The 18275-nt window shown below is 45.2% G+C and overlaps 1 protein-coding gene across 7 annotated transcripts in view; it reads right to left on the bottom strand.

The window, feature by feature from the left end:
* Positions 1-18275, bottom strand: part of PTPN13 (protein tyrosine phosphatase non-receptor type 13) — a 218711-nt gene that overhangs the window by 35636 nt on the left and 164800 nt on the right. For 4 of the 7 annotated variants that reach the window (XM_055138852.1, XM_055138854.1, XM_055138857.1 and 1 more), the window contains 12 exons: positions 14923-15386; positions 12805-12951; positions 11591-11684; positions 10332-10417; positions 9005-9155; positions 7053-7267; positions 6848-6943; positions 5914-6281; positions 4618-4801; positions 1788-1946; positions 983-1154; positions 692-902 (listed from right to left, as the gene is read on the bottom strand). In XM_055138852.1, coding sequence (XP_054994827.1) covers positions 692-902; positions 983-1154; positions 1788-1946; positions 4618-4801; positions 5914-6281; positions 6848-6943; positions 7053-7267; positions 9005-9155; positions 10332-10417; positions 11591-11684; positions 12805-12951; positions 14923-15386 — 2347 coding nt within the window. The remainder of the gene's footprint in view (positions 1-691; positions 903-982; positions 1155-1787; positions 1947-4617; positions 4802-5913; positions 6282-6847; positions 6944-7052; positions 7268-9004; positions 9156-10331; positions 10418-11590; positions 11685-12804; positions 12952-14922; positions 15387-18275) is intronic. The other 3 variants (XM_055138853.1, XM_055138855.1, XM_055138856.1) reach the window with 2 other exon arrangements.

The following is an 18275-nucleotide window of genomic DNA, read 5'->3' as shown; positions in this document are numbered from 1 at the left end:
CTCCCGGCCTGATTTTTTTCCCCTATATTTAAAAGAAAAATTTTGAAGGACTGGAAAATAGTACAGTCAGGGTGCACACCTGAACCAGGTTTGATTCCTGTTACCACACAGTCTCCCCGGTGGCTGGTGCACCCCTGCAGGCCCTCAGCAACACCAGAAGAGTCCAGGTGACCTCAGGCAGGCCCTGAGGGCTGAAGCAGCATTTAACCACCAATCTGCTTGGCCAGGACTCCTGAGCACTGTTTGGGCGTCCCCCAACCCCCCCAAAAAAAAACAAGCAATCGAAGCTAATGTATTCTATTTTTTTGTTTCTTCTCTGTGAAAACATCCTTACAAACACACGTAGCAAGCAATGAACGAATGGTCACGATCAGTATGCAAACACAGATCCATGTCCAATGCTCTAGAATCTTCTATCAGGAAGCCTGCCCTAACATTTTTTTTTTGGGGGAGGGTCACACCTGGCGATACTCAGGGGTTACACCTGGCTCATGCACTCAGGAATTACTCCTGGTGGTGCTTGGGGGACCATATGGGATGCTGGGAATTGAACCCGGGTCGGCTGTGTGCACGGCAAACGCCCTCCCCGCTGTGCTATCACTCCAGCCCCAAGCCTGCCCCACCTTGACACCCGCCTTTCAGCTCCAAGGAGGTCTTCCCTACGCTCTCAAGGGTGCTTGTTGCAGAGTACCTAGTGGCTTTGAGCACGACCGAGGGGAGGCCGGCGTCCAGGGCTCTCTGCGCCTCTTGCCAGGTCATGCCCTGTGTGCTCACGCCGTTCACGTAGTGGATGATGTCCAGCAGCTGGACGTCACCCTCCAGGGCTGCGGCGGAGTGGGGGTCGATGTCGCTGACGTACACCACCTTCTGCAGGCTGTCGTGGCCCCCGGACAAGGAAAAACCTGCAGGGAGAAGCAAGGAGGCGTCTCCAGAGTGACCGCTCAGTCGCCACGCCCTGGGCGGCGGGAGGGGGTCTGCTTACCCAGCCCCTCGCTGCCACACGTCAGGGTGATGTCGGGCAGCAGGGCGGGCGGCACGGGCCGCCGAGGCACTTCGAGGACTCGCCCGAGGACAAGGCGCACTGTTCTGGGTGCAGCTCGCAGCAGGTTCACTGCATCCGTGTGAGTCATGTTCGTGACGTCCGTGTCGTTAACCTACGCAGAGGATTGGGTGGAACACAGTACTGTTTTTAGCACACAGAAGTGGCCATGCCCATGTGGCAATGTCCTTGATTTTTGTTTTTTTGGGTCACACCCGGCAATGCTCAGGGGTTACTCCTGGCTCTGCACTCAGGAATTACTCCTGGCGGTGCTCGGGGGACCACATGGGATGCTGGGAATCGAACCCGGGTTGGCTGCGTGCAAGGCAAACGCCCTCCCCTCTGTGCTATTGCTCCAGCCCCCAATGTCTTTGATTTTTTACACACTAGCAATTAGGTAGCAGAAGATTTAAGACAAAGAAAAATATCAAATTTATTGAATAATTCCCTTTATTACGGAGATCAAAAGCATGATAATCAAGTAATTTTGCTAATATAAGAAATTAATTTTCATAGTAATTAAAAAAAACTATTTGATGCCTCAGAGTCAAGATAGTTTGAAAGTCTTACCCATGCTTAGAGGAAGTCCTGAGTTGAAAGGAGGGTTAAAAGTGCTCCACAAGCTGTTAGCTATATAAAGACCTCAGTTGGGAGTGACTGAGAAGTAATACATGAACCGCATCTCCTTCAGCCCCGCCTGCTCTTCAGCCCCACGTAAGCAGACACAGTGTACTCCGAGATGTCTTACCTTTATAAGGCGGTCCCCAGGTTTGAGCCTGCCATCACTCTTGGCTGGGTCCTGAATGACATCATGAACGTAGCAACCAATACTCTGACTGCCTTTGGTTACTGTAAAACCCAAGCTTCCTTTCTCTGATTTATTTAGGGTAATGGCGAGTTCTACTTCCTAGGGGAAAGAAACAGTGAATCTGTTAGGTTGTCTACTTTGCGCTATGGGCAAACAAAATGATGACTGATATTGCCTTTGATTAACAGAGGAGGGAACCTTAACAGGGCACTTAGAGCACCCAAGTGAAAAAGCCCGATCTCCTTAATGCTAGAAAGAATGTACCTCCTGCAACTGTTCCAACGTAAATGTTGGGTTTAAATACACATGTGTACTGCTAAAGAGAACAGAAATAGGAATTACACATAATTCGGTTCTTATATTCAGGGTGTAGCCACGTCAGTGGTTATGCTTTGATAATCAAAGAATAGTTTTCTGGGGAAGGATTCATAAAAAATTTTTATTTACCTTTATTTTTAAAAACTGAGGTAATATTGGTTTACAACATCATAAATTCTTTTATATATCTATGCAATCAAGATAGATACCAAGAGACACAATGAGGTTTTCATTGCAAAAGTATTAACTCAAAAAGATATATCCAGGGACCAGAGAGATAATACAGTGGACAAGGCATTTGCCTTGCATGCAACTGGTTCAATTCCATCCCTAGAAGCACCTATGGTCCCCCCAGCCCCTCTAGGAGTGGTCCTGAACACAGAGCCAGGAGGAAGTCCTGAGCATCACTGGGTGTGCCAGTGTTTATATATACTGTTTATATATATAAACAATATATATAAACAGTATATATATTGTTTGGAACAAAACCAAACAATATATATACATATACATACATATGTGTGTGTGTGTATATATATATATATATATATATGTGTGTGTGTGTGTGTGTGTGTGTGTGTGTGTGACTATACCCAATGCAGTATAAGTACAACAAGGTTCCAATAGCAGACGGCCGAAGAAGCTGTGGCATACATACATAAGGGAATACTGCTCAGCCAGGAGAAAAGACAAATCTTGTCTTTTGCTAAAATGTGGATGCAATGGCGGGGGCGGGGGAAACCTTTTTCACGCCAAGGGCCATTTGAATATTTATAACATCACTCGTGGACCCTACAATACAGGAACGTCAGCAGCTGAACTGGAAGCATGAATCTGTCCTGTCCATGAATCTGTACTGGGGCCAGACCACAGGATTTGACAGGCTTTAAATGGCCCATCTGCAGCCTCACGTTCCACATCGCTAAGCTACAGGGCATCATGTTTGTTTTTTTTAAGTTTTTTAATGAATCACCAGGATTGGAGCTATAGCATCCAGGTTCGATTCCTCCGTCCCTCTTGGAGAGCCTGGCAAGCTACCGAGAGTATCCCACCCACACGGCAGAGCCTGGCAAGCTACCCGTGGCATATTCGATATGCCAAAAACAGTCACAAGTCTCACAATGGAGACATTACTGGTGCCTGCTCGAGCAAATTGATGAACAACGGGACGACAGTGCTACAGTGCATCATGATGTTGTTACAGACTTGGAAACGTTTGTGATTATGTTTCAGTCATAAAATGATCAAGTACCCGTCCCTCCACCAGTGCCCATTCTCCACCACCAATGTTCCCAGTATCCCTCCCGCCACCCCCCACCCCATCCCCCCCCACCTGCCTCTGTGGCAGGCACATTTCCTTTTACTCTCTCTCTCCTTTGGGGTGTTATGGTTTGCAATGCAGGTAGGAAGTGGCCAACATGTCTGGTCTATAGTCTACTTTCAGCACGCGTCTCCCATCCCGGGTGATCCCTCCAACCATCATTCACTTAGTGGGGTCCCTTCTCTATCCCAGCAGCCTTTGCCCCCAGCACGTGAGGCTGGCTACCAAGTCATGGAGTGATCCTCCCAGTAGGGCTTCCTGTTTAAGTAACATACACGAAAGAGAAGACAAACACTGGGTGATCTCACTCACCCGTGAGTGAAGGAGGGAATGAACAGTGCCCAGTGAAAACACGGCCCTGGACTTGGACCGAGAGAACTGAGGTTATCAGGCTGCCGGAGAGGCTTTGGGGCGGAGGGAAAGAGTGGTGGAAGAGATGTGGTCACTTTGTACACCAATGGCGCGAAGGGTAACGCTAGTGGAACCACGGTCGTTTAACTACAGTCAACCAAAAAATAAGTTTGGGGGGTTATAAATATATAAATTCTAATTTGTTGACTTAGTGTTATCCTGCTAAAGATCGGTTTCTTTCATTGCAGTTGCATATCAGTTTTTAAAAAGACTTTGATGGAGACACAATGCTTGCTTTCAGATTACAGGGGTGATGGCGGGTTTCTGTACTCGATTCTTTTGTTTCTCTGCCACCCCGGGCTCTGCTGCGGGCTCCTCCCGGCAGTACTCTGGCCAGGAATCAACCGAGGGCCTCACCCGTGCAAGGCCAGGGCTCAACCTCTGAGCCACATCCCGTAAGCTCACTGGCCCCCATGACAGGTGACGCTACTAAAGCACAAGAGAATTAAGTCGTTTGTCCATGTGCACCTGTCAAACTGCTCTTCAACAGCAGACAACGAAGTTGTACCAAGGACTTTTTTGGTCCCTCCCCGACCCCCCCTTTTATCTTTATGATGGAGCGGAGAGAGATGAACAAATGCCACCTGCTTACTGGAGCAGAGATGCAGATGCCACGGAAGATACCTACAAAGAGAGCTGACCTAAACTCAAGGGAAGCCCCCTATCGACATCTCAGCAAGAAAACCCCGAGTTTGGCTTACGACAGAGGAAGCAACTCACCAGCTCAAAGTCTTCAAGGGGATTTTCCAAGTCAGTCTTGGAGGATGTCAAGCTTCCTTGCCTCGCCGGTGCAGACGCATGAGGCGTGTGACACTGGGCCGCTGGGTGAGAGGCATCCGGTTCTGCGTGCGGCTGAGAGCTCTGCCCAGGCCTCATGTCCCACAGTGGAGGGGAAGGACGGGCACTGCCAGGACAAAGAAACAAAGCCGTCTTCAGAGACATTACCAAGGAGAAAAGAAGGTCTGTGCCACAAGGAGCAAAGACCCAACCAACCAGGGCATGTATCTGCTTCTGGACACAGATCCTAGCTGCTTTTTTAAAAACATCTGATTCTGGATTCTTAATTTTGTCGGATCCTAAATTTATTGTAGATGAGCCGGAGTGATAAATGAAGGAATCTGGAGTTCCGACCTCCGTCAATGGTCAAGAATCAGGGACGCTGTCTCGTTTGCCAAGGCGTCAAAAACCAGATGGGCTGGACACATGATGCGATTCAGAGATGACCGCTGGACTAGAGCTGTTACCGACTGGATTCCACGGGACGTCAAAAGACCGCGTGGCTGCCCACCAATGAGATGGTCAGACTTCTTTGTCAAAACCCTGAATGAACGGTTTGAGGCTCTTCTGTTTCTGGAGCGAGCAGATATTACTGGGCTACACTAGCACTCGACAGGGACGAATGGAGACGTTACTAGCGCCCACTTGAGCAAATCGAAGATCAACGGAACGACAAGTGACAAGTGATACAAGTGAGCCGGAGCGATAGCACAGCAGGTAGGGCATTTGTTTGCCTTGCAGGCGGCAGACCAGGGTTCGATTCCCAGCATCCCAAATGGTCCCCCGAGCAGCGCCAGGAGTTAATTCCTGAGTGCATGAGCCAGGAGTAACCCCCATGCATTGCTGGGTAAGACTCAAAAAGAAAAATATAATTTATTGTAGACTTAAAATAAGTACTGTTATTTATCAGTGCTTATTCTCCGTCCAGGTTCTATTTTGAAGGTCTTTATCAGCATAACCTGGGAAGGCCTGTTAGGGAAACAGATTTTTGGGTGTCTAGTTGTTAATTCAGACACTGAAGTTGACGTGAAGAGCAGCCCCGGGCCACCACAAGCAAGTGTCAGCGAGGACAGCCAGAGGGAACGGACGGCGAGGGGAAACTGCCGCCCGCCCAGGAGATCCGCCCCAACAGAGCCCGCTGCTGCCCGCCCACCGGGGTCTTCACTCGAGAGCGCCAGGCCCTGCCTCGGTCACCCGAGACACCCCGCTGCTCGAGTGTGGCATATGGTGTTGACGTACCCGTCCCCCAACTCGGCGTGACTGGGTGTTCTCTGAGGACAGTAGAGCGTGGTGCCAACGGGCTCTCCTGGGTTCTTGCTGGGCGCGTGCTGCGGGCGCGCCTGGGAGAGTCCACTGTCTGCGGGCTTGGCCGAGGCCATGCGCCAGCTCCCGCCGGGTTTCTCCGCTGGGGGCTTCACCAAGTCTTCCTCGCCACTTCCGCTGCTGTCGCTATAACTGTCTCTTCTGGGTGGGGACACACGCTGCTTCTGGCTCTTCTCAGACAGATCGTTTTCGTCCGAGCTAGTGGCGCCTGGCTCCACTCCCGCCGGCCCAGCAGGCTCCTTACTGCTGTTGGGAAGGACTTGTGCTGGAGACTGCAGCGGGGTCTGCAACGGACACAGTCATACAGATCAGAGTCTGACAACCAGTACTGAACTGAGAATGCTTAGCCTGAAAATAAAGACATGGGGGGCTGGAGCGATAGTACATCGGGGAGGGCGTTTGCCTTGCACGAGGCAGACCCAGGTTTGATTCCCAGCATCCCATAGGGTCCCCTGAGCACCGCCAAGGGTAATTCCTGAGTGCAGAGCCAGGAGTGACCCCTGTGCATCGCTGGGTGTGACCACCCCCAGCAAAAAAAAAAAAAAATAAAGACATGGAACAATAGCATGAGAAGGAGTCATATTTATACATTAGTAACGTCTCCATGGTGAGACTTGAGACTTGTTGTTACTGTTTTTGGCATATCGAATATGCCACAGGTAGCTTGCCAGGCTCTGCCGTGCGGGTGGGATACTCTTGGTAGCTTGCTGGGCACTCCAAGAGGGACAGAGGAGTCGAACTTGGGTCGGCCGCGTGCAAGGCAAACGCCTACCCACTGTGCTATCTCTCCAGTCCGTATATATGTATATATATGGGACCAAAAAAAAAAAAAGACTTTCAGAGGTCTTACCAAAGCAGTGTTAATTTCCGGAAGCACACCAGGTGGAGGTCTACAGAGAAGCAGAGACACTTCCGGAGATGTTCCTCTGAGAGCAGACAGCACTTCCTGGGAGCACCATGAATTACAAATGGAGATGCAGTTAAACAGAGATGCTGAAAGCATGCTGAAGGCCAATCTATCTCATTTAAACGGGTCTCTACATGTTGGGGCTGACCTGTTTGGACAGTCCTTTCAGAGAGGTGCCATTCACTTTCAGGATAACGTCTCCCACATCAATTCTTCTGCTTTCTGCTGCTGGCTGCCCAGCAAAGAGCGCCTTAACCCGTACCATGCTGGTATTCATTTGTTCAGTTGTAAGATTATCTTCTTGAGAAAAACTGAATCCAAGTCCTGAGCTATTTTTATATAACTTGACCTCAAATGTATTCTCTGGAGAAAAAAAAAGAATCAAAGGAAAGAGTTAATTTTTTTTAACATATATACAGTGGAACATACAAACCTCAATGCTCCTAGGCATACTTAAAAAGCCTATTTCCTTACATTATTTATTACTTTTTTTGCATTGCTGCACTGTTGTTTTAGACTCAATTTCTAATTCACACCCTAAGTAGATAAACTCTAAGTTACCTAAAAGGATAGTTCGGGTTCTGAAAATGAAGTTATGCTTTCATCTGTTTTAAAAAAAGGTAGAATTAAAAGAAATGGGGGGAAATTCAGGGACGGAGAAAGAGGAGTGGGAGAAACGAGGAACATGTTGAGAGAGGAATGATAAGAGCAAAGCAAATGTGAAAGAAAGGTATGGAAAGCCAGGTGTCATGCCCATGTTTTAGGAGCAGTCTTATTTAATTATTATTTAATCCAGCAAGTTACAATGGCATTGTGAAAACATTTTTAGCAGCAAAAGAAATGAAAACAGCAACAACAGGAGAGAGAGAGGAGAGTCACTGTCACTGTCATCCCGCTGCTCATCGATTTGTTCGAGCGGGCACCAGTAACGTCTCTCATTGAGAGACTTATTGTTACTGTTATTGGCATATCCAGTACGCATGGATAGCTTGCCAGGCTCTGCCTCAAGGGCTCGATACTCTCAGTAGCTTGTCGGGCTCTCCGAGAGGGGTGGAAGAATCGAACTCGGGTCGGCCGCGTGAAAGGTAAACACCCAACCGCTGTGCTATAGCTCCAGCCCAACAATAGGAAAAGAATAAAAAATGTCAAATAAAGTTATAAAGAATATAGAATAGCGAGATAAGGTGGGTATGGTAACTTTAATTTTACAATAAGAAACACCAGCTGGGCTACGTTTTTCTTTTTTTTTAGGCATAAATTTTGAGTTGCTCATATTTGGGTGATCAAATAAGGTTTAAAATAAAAGACAAAACAATGATTATGTTATCTCTCAACCATTTTTTTTGAAAAAAATAGGGGCTGAAGCGATAGCACAGTGGGTAGGGCATTTGCCTTGCACCGGCTGACCGGGGTTCGATTCCCAGCATCCCCTATGGTCCCCTGAGCACCACCAGGAGTAATTTATCTGAGTGCAGAACCAGGAGTAGCCCTGAGCATCGCCAGGTGTGACCCAAAAAGCAAATAAATAAATAAATAAATAAAATAAAATAAAAATAAAGGTTGTTCCTCCCCATGAAAGGCAGAAGGAATCTGAGAGGATCTCTGTGTCATAAACACATTTAGACTTATGATAAGGTTGCCATTACCATCCTTAATTTTCTCATTTTACAATAATGGCATAGTTGAAGGCTGTAAAGATTTGGGAGAAAGATTCTGTCCAGGCATAGGCTGATGCCCATAAAATTAAACAGAAAAACTGATAATGTACGAGCTAAGTTTTCATATGGGGTTGAAGCCGAATCCACACTATTTACACTTCTTTCTTCCCTGACAAATTTCATTTTGAATTTTATAGCTATTTTAGACACTAAGCAGTGATTACATTTGTTTAATGCATGATTTAATACCCAGACTATTTATCATCTTTCAGATCCTGCAAATTGAAGTCTATGTCTATTTTTAAAACTCTTGACATGTTGCATCAGATTGACAAAGAGAGTTAAAGAAACTCGGGTCCTGAATTTGCCCCAGCAAGTACAACTCAGATTTCAAATACTCCAGAAGAATTCTCATCTGGGACAACAGTCTTCCAAGTCTGACCTTCAGTGACAAAGCTGTAGTCTTTAAGGGGAGTCATTTTCTTCATTGCTTCTAGGGTGTGGCCTTGGGTGTCCTGCTCTGGCTGTGGGCTGGCTGAGACATGGTCTTTGGAGGATAAAAACTGCCCCTTTTCTAACAGTAGATGAACCACCTGCACAAAAGGAACAGTCACTGATTAATTACTCAAGAAGAATGGTTAGAAACACAGATACATTGGGCTTCTTACAGACATGCATCTAGACTGTGAGCTGGGCTACAACTCCGTGCTGCCCGGGGATGGATTTTTCCTCTCCACCCTGTTTTTCTGTGTGGAAAATGGCGGCGGCAGCAACTGAGATAAAATATTAGAAATCCAAAACTCTTCATAGAATCTTCATTCTCAGGATTGAAAAGAAATGATCAAATGATGCCTTTTCAGCAGGCCTGATTGTTGGGGGAAAATTCCAAACGATAATAGTAAGTTCTCTATTGAAAGATTGAATGTATTCAAAGTACAGAGAATAAAGTGGAGATCATTAGCTACTTAGGTTGGGGCTGGGTGGGAGGGGGGTATATTGGGGTTCTTGGTGGCGGAACATGTGCACTGGTGAAGGGATGGAGGTTCAATCATTATATGACTGAGACTTAAACATGAAAACTTTGTATTTTTTTCATGATGATTCAATAAAATAAAAACTTAAAAAAAAAAAAAGAAAAACAGATATATTTGGTGGACTTTGTGTAAGTGATGGTAGTACCAAAAATCACTTAAATTAACTACCTGGTCTGCAAAACTACATAGAAGAAGAAAAATAGATATAAACAAGGGTGTGAAAATTTCCAAAGAAGCTTTTATTATTTTCTATCAAAGTAAACCAATGATAAAAATATACATTTAGTAAAGATTTGGGGACCTGAATAAAATCATAACTGTACTATATCTTAAAGATTATTATATACAATTTTGTATAATGCCTCAATCAAATTGTATCAGAACAAAATGAATTAGTCTTTGGGCTAAAGAATGACTAGAAATAAAAATCACTAGCAATTAATAGATACTTATGAAAACATGTAAAATGCATTTCACGCTTCCTCCTGTCAGACTGCTTTGTGAACCTCAGGGTTAGATGTGACGTCAGTTTCTTCAGTAAAAGACCACTTGCCATGGTATATGCTTTCCAATGTTCAAGCAAAACATGCTGGGGTGTTTATAAAAACTAGTTTTGGTATCTTGACTTACAAATCTGTAGTTCTTGGACAGATTGGTTTATTTTATGTCATATGCTATTTAATTTTATTATATTCTTCCCAGGCATCCTACCAGTGTGGAGCAGTAATTTCCTACCTGGCCTGTGTTTCTCAGTGTTTCCACAGCCTGCTTATGTGTAGCTCCTTCCAGGCTAACTCCATTGACAGCCAGGACACGGTCACCTACAAATTAGACAGGAATTTTGAAAACGGCAGATAATAAAACAAAAATTCTACATGCTTTTTTTTTTTTTTTTGCTTTTTGGGTCACACCCGGCGATGCTCAGGGGTTACTCCTGGCTTTGCACTCAGGAATTACTCCTGGCGGTGCTTGGGGGACCATGTGGGATTCCGGGGATCGAACCTGGGTTGGCCGCATGCAAGACAAACACCCTACCTGCTGTGCTATCGCTCTGGCCCTCTACATGCTTTTTAAGGAATGCTTGGTCTTAATTTGAATTAGACTATTTGATGAAAGATGCACAGACAAAGTCTGGACAAAAATTATGTGCGAGTTTCTTAAATACGCATTTGATTTTTTTCTCATATCTATGACTAATGTTAGGACAAGACACTGTAGAGACTATAAAACCAGCTTATATCATGGGAAAAGTAACATTGAAGTATACATGTGTAAAGACAGGAGAAGTCCCTAGAAATGTAGGTATAGTTGTCTTCACAAAGGTCTCATCTATTTCCCACTATCTGGCAAAATGCTTCTTGGTACGAAACATGAATCAAAACACTGTTATCACGTTGTCTTCTGATTCCAGAGAATAAGCAGAAAAGAAGAATTTTTTTGAATAATATCGAGGAATTTTATTTAACAATCAAGTCTCAAAATGATTACACAGGTGGAGGCAGGGTGCTTGCCACGAGCCTCGTGCTGACTTGTATTTGATTCCTAGAACTGTACACAGACCCCCAGGCCCAATCCGGAGTGATCCCTGAGCACAGAAACGGGTGTGAGCTCTGGGCTCTGCTGTTGTGGCTCTAACATTAAGCCCTGGCTGTGCGCCCCCCAAACCCCCCAATTACATTATTTTGCCTAATGAATATTTGAAAGCCTATGTTGGCTTTCTAATTTCTTTTTTTCTTTCTTTTTTTTTTTTTTTTTGCTTTTTGGGTCACACCTGGTGATACACAGGGGTTACTCCTGGCTCTGCACTCAGGAATTACCCCTGGCGGTGCTCAGGGGACCATATGGGATGCTGGGAATTGAACCCGGGTTGACCACGTGCAAGGCAAACGCCCTACCCACTGTGCTATCTCTCCAGTCCCCGGCTTTCTAATTTCTTGTCTTATCTGTTGTGGGGCAACCCAATGTATAACTCTGCACACAGAGAAGTGCTTTACCTTTGTGAATTCTACCGTCACATTCTGCTGCTCCCTTGGGGATCAGAGCTTTCACGTAAATGCCACCATGTCTGACGCTGGTATTCACACCGCCCTAAGAAGAAAAAGACAAGTGAGATGTTGTATATTACGGAAGAGTCCGCCCTCCATCTTTCCCATCTGAGAGCCAGAAGCATTCATCAGCCCAAGCGGCAGCATGCTTGCAGCCCCAGTTACTTCAACAGCCGAGAACACTGCTAAGTTTTCCAAATGTCAAGGCGGCTACATCTTTTTGAAAAATGTTTAGAAAAAAACCCAACATGCAAGAGTCTTTAAGAAAGAACTGATTTTCTTTGGTAATCTACACTGTGTATTAAGAGCAAGCAGAAAGCAACATCTAACTGCAAAACAAGTGAGTGTGAGCATGAGGAAAAACAGCATATGGAGCAGTATGTGCTGGCCTGAAAGAAAATCTCATGGATCGAGCTTATTTTTTTCTCTTTTAAAAAAAGTTATTTGAGAATTTTGTTTTTATTACGGATAAGATCTAGTGGGTAGAATTTTATGTCTTATGACATGCAGTTCTTAATTCCCTTTACAACAGGGATATAATAACTTTCTAAAGAAGTTAAGGGCAAGAGGAAATAATTTTACAAAATTTTAAGCATGCTCTGAAAATTAGGTTTTCTTTCTGATTTACATACATCAATTGAGCCATTTCTACCATGTTTCAAAGCAGCTTTGAAAAATGGTAAAGTATAGATCATTGTATATTCATAAAGAGAATTCTAATGTATGTGTTCATATTTAACCACCTTAGAAGTCCTTGAGAACCTCTAATTTAAAGACCCTAATCATAATCCCAAGGTATAATATATTTTGGAGAGAAGGGGCAGAAATAAATAGATTAAGCTTTACTTATGATACAGGTTAAAATATATTATTTTATGCTTCCCAGAGGCTATCAAATGTAGACAAAGCACACATATTAATTTCATATTTTACAGACTTTGTATTCAGAATAAGTGGTATGAAATGAATGGGGGCTTTAAATATATATTTTTAAACCACAGGAAAAAGCAATGGACAAGCTCAAACTTAGAAAAAATTTAAGATCCGATTCAAATTTTCATTTTGGAAGTATCTGACAAGTTTGCTTTTCGAAGCAAAGTAACTCAGCTAATAAGTTGGTATACAACAGCTGCGGAAACCAAGAAGAGAAAATATTCAAAAACCTTGTCAAACAGTACCGTGACACTTATTCCCAAGCTGTTATCATTTTTAGCCAGCTCAACCTCAAAGGTATCTCCAGGTTTAGGAGGTGATGAAGGAAAAGTTTTAAAATTCATTTTGTTGGATGTATTCATGGAGGAGGAAGATTCCTTAACAAAGAAAAACAAACAAAACAGGATTTCTTGTTAGAGTCAAAAGATCAATATGTGTTTTTTTGAAAAAGTTAGAAAAAAAAACAAGATTAGGGACAGAGTGGTTCAAAGAACATGAGAGTTGGGAGAGATTTCAGAGATCAGACAGCCCCATGCCTTGATATTTTATGGTGGCGGAAATTGAAGTTGAGAGATTGAAGAGTTTGCTTGGGGCCAAATATCCTGAGATGGCAAAGAACCGCTAAGCCCCCAGCTCAGGACTGGCTTATATGAAATCCCTGACCGATGCTTTTCATATTGCTAACACAAGTTCAGAAAGTCTTTCTAAGGTCTTTAGAAACCAGAACACACTAAGTATGCACGTGGGCCTCTAAGGAGAAGGCTCCGGGTCCACCTGGCCTGTGCTTAGAGATCCAACGTGAACCTGATGGGGACAGTGTCCAGGCTGAGCCTCCTAGGAGGAATCTGGTTTTTCAGCGAACACTGGACCTTCTTTTCTGAGTTGGCTTGTGAATGTGAGTCTGGACATTTACTTCTAGGAAGTGGACAATTTGCCTTTGTTCTTGTGTTATTTGGTCACTGGCTACACCTGAGAGTGCTCAGGGCCGCTCCAGTGAGGCTCAGGAAACCATACAAGGGCCAGGGATATAATCTTTTGCTCCCACAGACAAAGCTCATACATACATGTGTTCCATCCCTTCGTGCCATTTCCCCAGTCCTGATGTTACTATTCTTATTATAGTAACATCCAGGAAAATTTATGTCACCTGCCACTTATATGAGCAATTCTTTTTGTTTTAAGTCATAGACAAATTTATTAGTTTATTTACTCCATTTTTTTAGAAAAAATTTTAAAAATTTTATTGAATCACTGTGAGATAGTTACAAGCTTTCATGTTTGGGTTACAATCTCACAATGATCAAACACCCATCCCTCCACCAGTGGACATTCCCCACCACTGATATCCTGGGTATACACCCCCTTTCCCACCCTCCCCCTGCCTCTGTGGCAGACAGTATTCCCCATACTCTCTCTCTACTTTTGGGCATTATAGCTTGCAACACAAACACTGAGAAGTCATCATGTTTGGTCCATTATCTACTTTTGGCACACATCTCCCGTCCCAAATGATTCAACCAGCCATCATTTTCTAGTGATCCCTCCTCTATTCCATCTGCCTTCTCCCCTCCACTCATGAAGCAGTCTTTCAGCTATGGGGCAATTCCCCTGGCCCTTGTATCTACTGTCCTTAGGTGTCAGCCTCATGTGATACTCCACAAATGAGTGCAGTCTTTCTATGCCTGTCCCTCTCTTTCTGACTCATTCCACTTAGCATGATACTCTCCATGTCTATCCATTTATAAGCAAATTTCATGACTTCATCTCTCCTAACAGCTACATAGTATTCCATTGTGTAGATGTACCAAAGTTTCTTTAACCAGTCATCTGTTCTAGGGCACTCGGGTTGTTTCCAGATTTTGGCTATTGTGAACAGTGCTGCAATGAATATATAGATACAGATGTCATTTCTACTGTGCCTTTTTGCATCCTTGGGATATATTCCCAGAAGTGGTATTGCAGGGTCATATGGAAGCTCAATTTCTAGTTTTTGAAGGACTGTCTTATATGAGCAATTCTTAAGGAACTTCTTTCTCACATGCAAAAAAAAAATTCTCTTAGTAGTATATACATTGACTAGGCAATTTGTAGAATAAACCTTTATCCCTTTGTGGCACCGGGTAGCACGTTTCCCCAAATAACAGCCACTGCAGAGTTAGTACTCAAAGCTGCTGGATTCCCGAAAGGTTAGTATCAAATGCAGTAGCAGTTAGTAGCATCGTGTATAAACCCCTCCGCCTTTGCAGTAGAAAGGGGGGGAGTTTATAATAGATTATTATGCTCTGTAACACTTCTGCTGCTGTTTTCTTTGTTAAGTGGGAAAACAAAAGTTCAAGTCAAAACTATGCCTTTTTTGGCGTTTGCAGATCCAGGCTGGCGGAATACGTGGCCTCCTCCGCCTCTGAGTCTCCGCGGTCCGAGCCATCGGTCCCATCCGGAACGCCTGCCTTCTGGACTTGGCTCCGGCTGCCCTCCAGAGAAGCCCTCCTCTTCTCCGCGGCTCTGCATCTCACTGACGACGAGGGACTGGTGGGCTTGGACTCCTGCCAGCTGCGGTCACCTGCGTGGCTGGCAAAGAAACCGTTGAGGTGACCCTGGGACAGGCTGGCGCTCTCGGTCCGAGAGTCCTGAGAGCTCAGGCTTCCCTTCCGCAGGCCCCCGGGGAGTCCGCACGAGTTCTCGGAGACGTGCCGCGGGGTGCCGCACGGCCAGCGGTGGCCCTCGGGGGCACAGGTGGCGCCGTCCTGCAGGTAGGAGGCTTTCTTCAGGAAGCTTTTCATGCCGTGGGCAGTGTGCACGGGAGTAGAAGGCACTGCAAGTCAAAAGCCACGGAAGTCAGTGACGGTTAGCGACACCCGTGCTTCCACAAAACACACCTGCGCTGCCCCTGGAACCACCACAGCGGGTGCCGTCTGCTTCCTGCACACCGCCCCAAGTCCCCGGAGAGTGCCCGCTCCTGAAACGTGGACCCTCTGCCGTCTCCAGTCCCGGCCTCTGAGGTCCACTTCAAGCAAGTCTTTCCTGCAAAAACGTTAAGTCCCTACCTTAAGACAATCCGAGTCTCCCAAAACCTTGATGATCCTTATTTAATAATCATGTGAGCATTTTTTTTTCTGTTTTTCGGGCCACACCTGACAGTGGCCCTAGGGGTGGGGGAGGAGGCGCTCCCCAGGGGACCACGTGGAGCCTGGGATCAGGACTGAACAGGGCTCCCGACTGCAAAGCATGTGCTTTGTCCCTTGAGCCATCTCCTTGGCTCCCACACTAGTTTTATGTAGTCCTGACTTCTGTATTTTGAACACTAAGTAATTATCAAGGGGGAAAAAATTCCAAATTCCTTATACTTCTCATCAAATGTCACTTAAGAAGGCTTTCAGAGTAAAACACAAACTACAGATATGTATAAATGAACTCCAGATGTAAATTCACAAAAAAACTAAAAAGTTTCATGTACTGTAGGGTAACATTGAGTTTGTCCTTTCAGCCTTGCCACAGGAGCCATCCCGATCCAGTCTATACACAGAAAAGCAATGTCCTTTCTGTATGGACACAGGAAGACAGTCAATATTATGCTTTGTAACTTGGGAGTTGATTGACTCCAATGTTATTTACTCTTGGGCATCTACTTTCTCAACTCAGTTGCCCTTAGTTCTTAGCACCCCAAAAGCAGGGTCCCAACAAGGGACAGAATGGACCCAGGGCAAGCTGTGAGCTACCCTGGCATTGAAATGGGCCAGGCCAGAGCACCACAATACTCAACTATAAGTTGAGAGCATGGTCATAGACAAATGCTGTCATGATCCAAAAGTAACAACGAGACTAGGACCCTGCTGGGGTTAGGAAGACTAACCTGGCCTGAGGACTGTGGTCTGGAATATATAGTGAATGTCCTCAGGAAGAACCAAACTTTAAGTCTGTATCTTTTACTGTGCTCATACAGAATGACATTGCTAGAAATATTAGAAGCAAATTTACTATAACTATTTAAGTGGATTACTAGCTGAGGAAGGAAAAAAGAGACACACCCTTGTTTGGATCCCACCCTTGCGCGGATCTCTTAGTAATCTGGAGTAATCTCCTTAGATGAGATTTTGTTAATCTCCTGGAGAAATGGTCTTACCCCTCTTTGTTGATTTGTTACTGTTCAACCCACCTTTGTGTCACCACCCTATGTGATTGCTATATAAACTAAGTCTGTAAGGGCAGAAGGGACAGAGGCAAGACAGAAGCAGCAGAGAAGACACAGAGGAGAGAAGACACAGAAGTGGAGGAGAAGACAAAGAAGCAGAGGTAAGACAGAAGCAAGGAGAAGACACAGAAGCGAAGGAGGAGGAGAGAGGCAAGACAGAAGGCACAGGAGAAGACACAGACACGGAGAGAAGACACGGAAGCAGAGACTGAGAGAGGTCGGAAGAGACCAGAGGAGAGACTACAGAGACAGAGACAGAGATAGAGAGACAGACAGAAGAGAGCACAGCGGCACACACAGAAGCAGAGCACAAGGAGGAGCCATCCTGATCCGGTCCATACACAGTGGCTTGAGAGCACCGAATGCGAGAGAGAGAGAAAGAGAGAGAGAGAGAGAGAGAGAGAGAGAGAGAGAGAGAGAGAGACAGAGACAGAGACAGAGACAGAGAGACAGAGACAGAGAGAAACAGAGAGAGACACGGAGAGAGAGAGCCGCCCAGAGAGCCAGTGGACCGCACAACACCGCACACATCACATCTCCCCCCCACCCCTCAGCACTTTTGAATTTTTTACAATGTACTAAGCAAAACCAAGAAAAAGCAAAGAGGAATAAGTAACCAGAGAGGGAGGGGCTGCAAGATAGAGCCCGTGGGCAGGGCGCTTGCCTCACATGTAGTTGACCTGGGTTCAATCCCTGGCACTCGAGGTGGTTCCCTGCGCACTCCCAGTGGTGACCCTTGAGTGTCCTGCCAGGCGTCAGCCCTGAGCAGCGCTGGCTCTGACCCACCCTCCCACCTCCAATAAGTGGAGAGTAAATATCTGTAGCCATAACAAAAATAATCAAAGAGTCAAGGCTCTAATACAGAGTTCCCAAGAGTCAACACGAGATTTAAAACTTCTATGCCCCGATAAATCATGTGAAATAACTGAATGCATGCCTGCTGAGCACGAAGGCCTTGGCTGTTCCTCAGACCAGGTCATATTCTTTTCTTAAATGCTCCCTTAGCACCTTGGATTCCTTCCAAGTCCAACACTTATCATAAGTTAAATATTTATTTGTTTAGTTGCCTCATATTTATCTCTATTATAAATATGCCTAATATTTATAACTTTATCTGCACTGATAAAGTTCAAGGCGGGTGGAGGCTCTGTTCTTACAAGCGACAGCCACTTAATAAATGGTGTGTGACAAATGGATGCATGCCATTTGTTTGAAACGAGCTATCTCTGAACTATCTATTAAAAACTAAGTTAAGGGACTGGAGCGATAGCACAGTGGGTAGGGCGTTTGCCTTGCATACGGCTGACCCGGGTTCAATTCCCAGCATCCCATATGGTCCCCTGAGCACCTCCAGGGGTAATTCCTGAGTGCAGAGCAAGAAGTAACCCCTGTGCATCGCCAGATGTGATCCAAAAAGAAAAAAAAAAAGAAAAACAAAAAACAAAAACACCAAGTTGAGATGAGGAGCTTCATTCATTGGGGAAACCATTCCTTCTGAGTACATATGCTTCT

The sequence above is a fragment of the Sorex araneus genome, chromosome 5 (genome assembly GCF_027595985.1).
Source record: "Sorex araneus isolate mSorAra2 chromosome 5, mSorAra2.pri, whole genome shotgun sequence".
Taxonomy (NCBI): Eukaryota; Metazoa; Chordata; class Mammalia; order Eulipotyphla; family Soricidae; genus Sorex; species Sorex araneus.
This window is presented reverse-complemented; position numbering and strand designations above follow the sequence as displayed.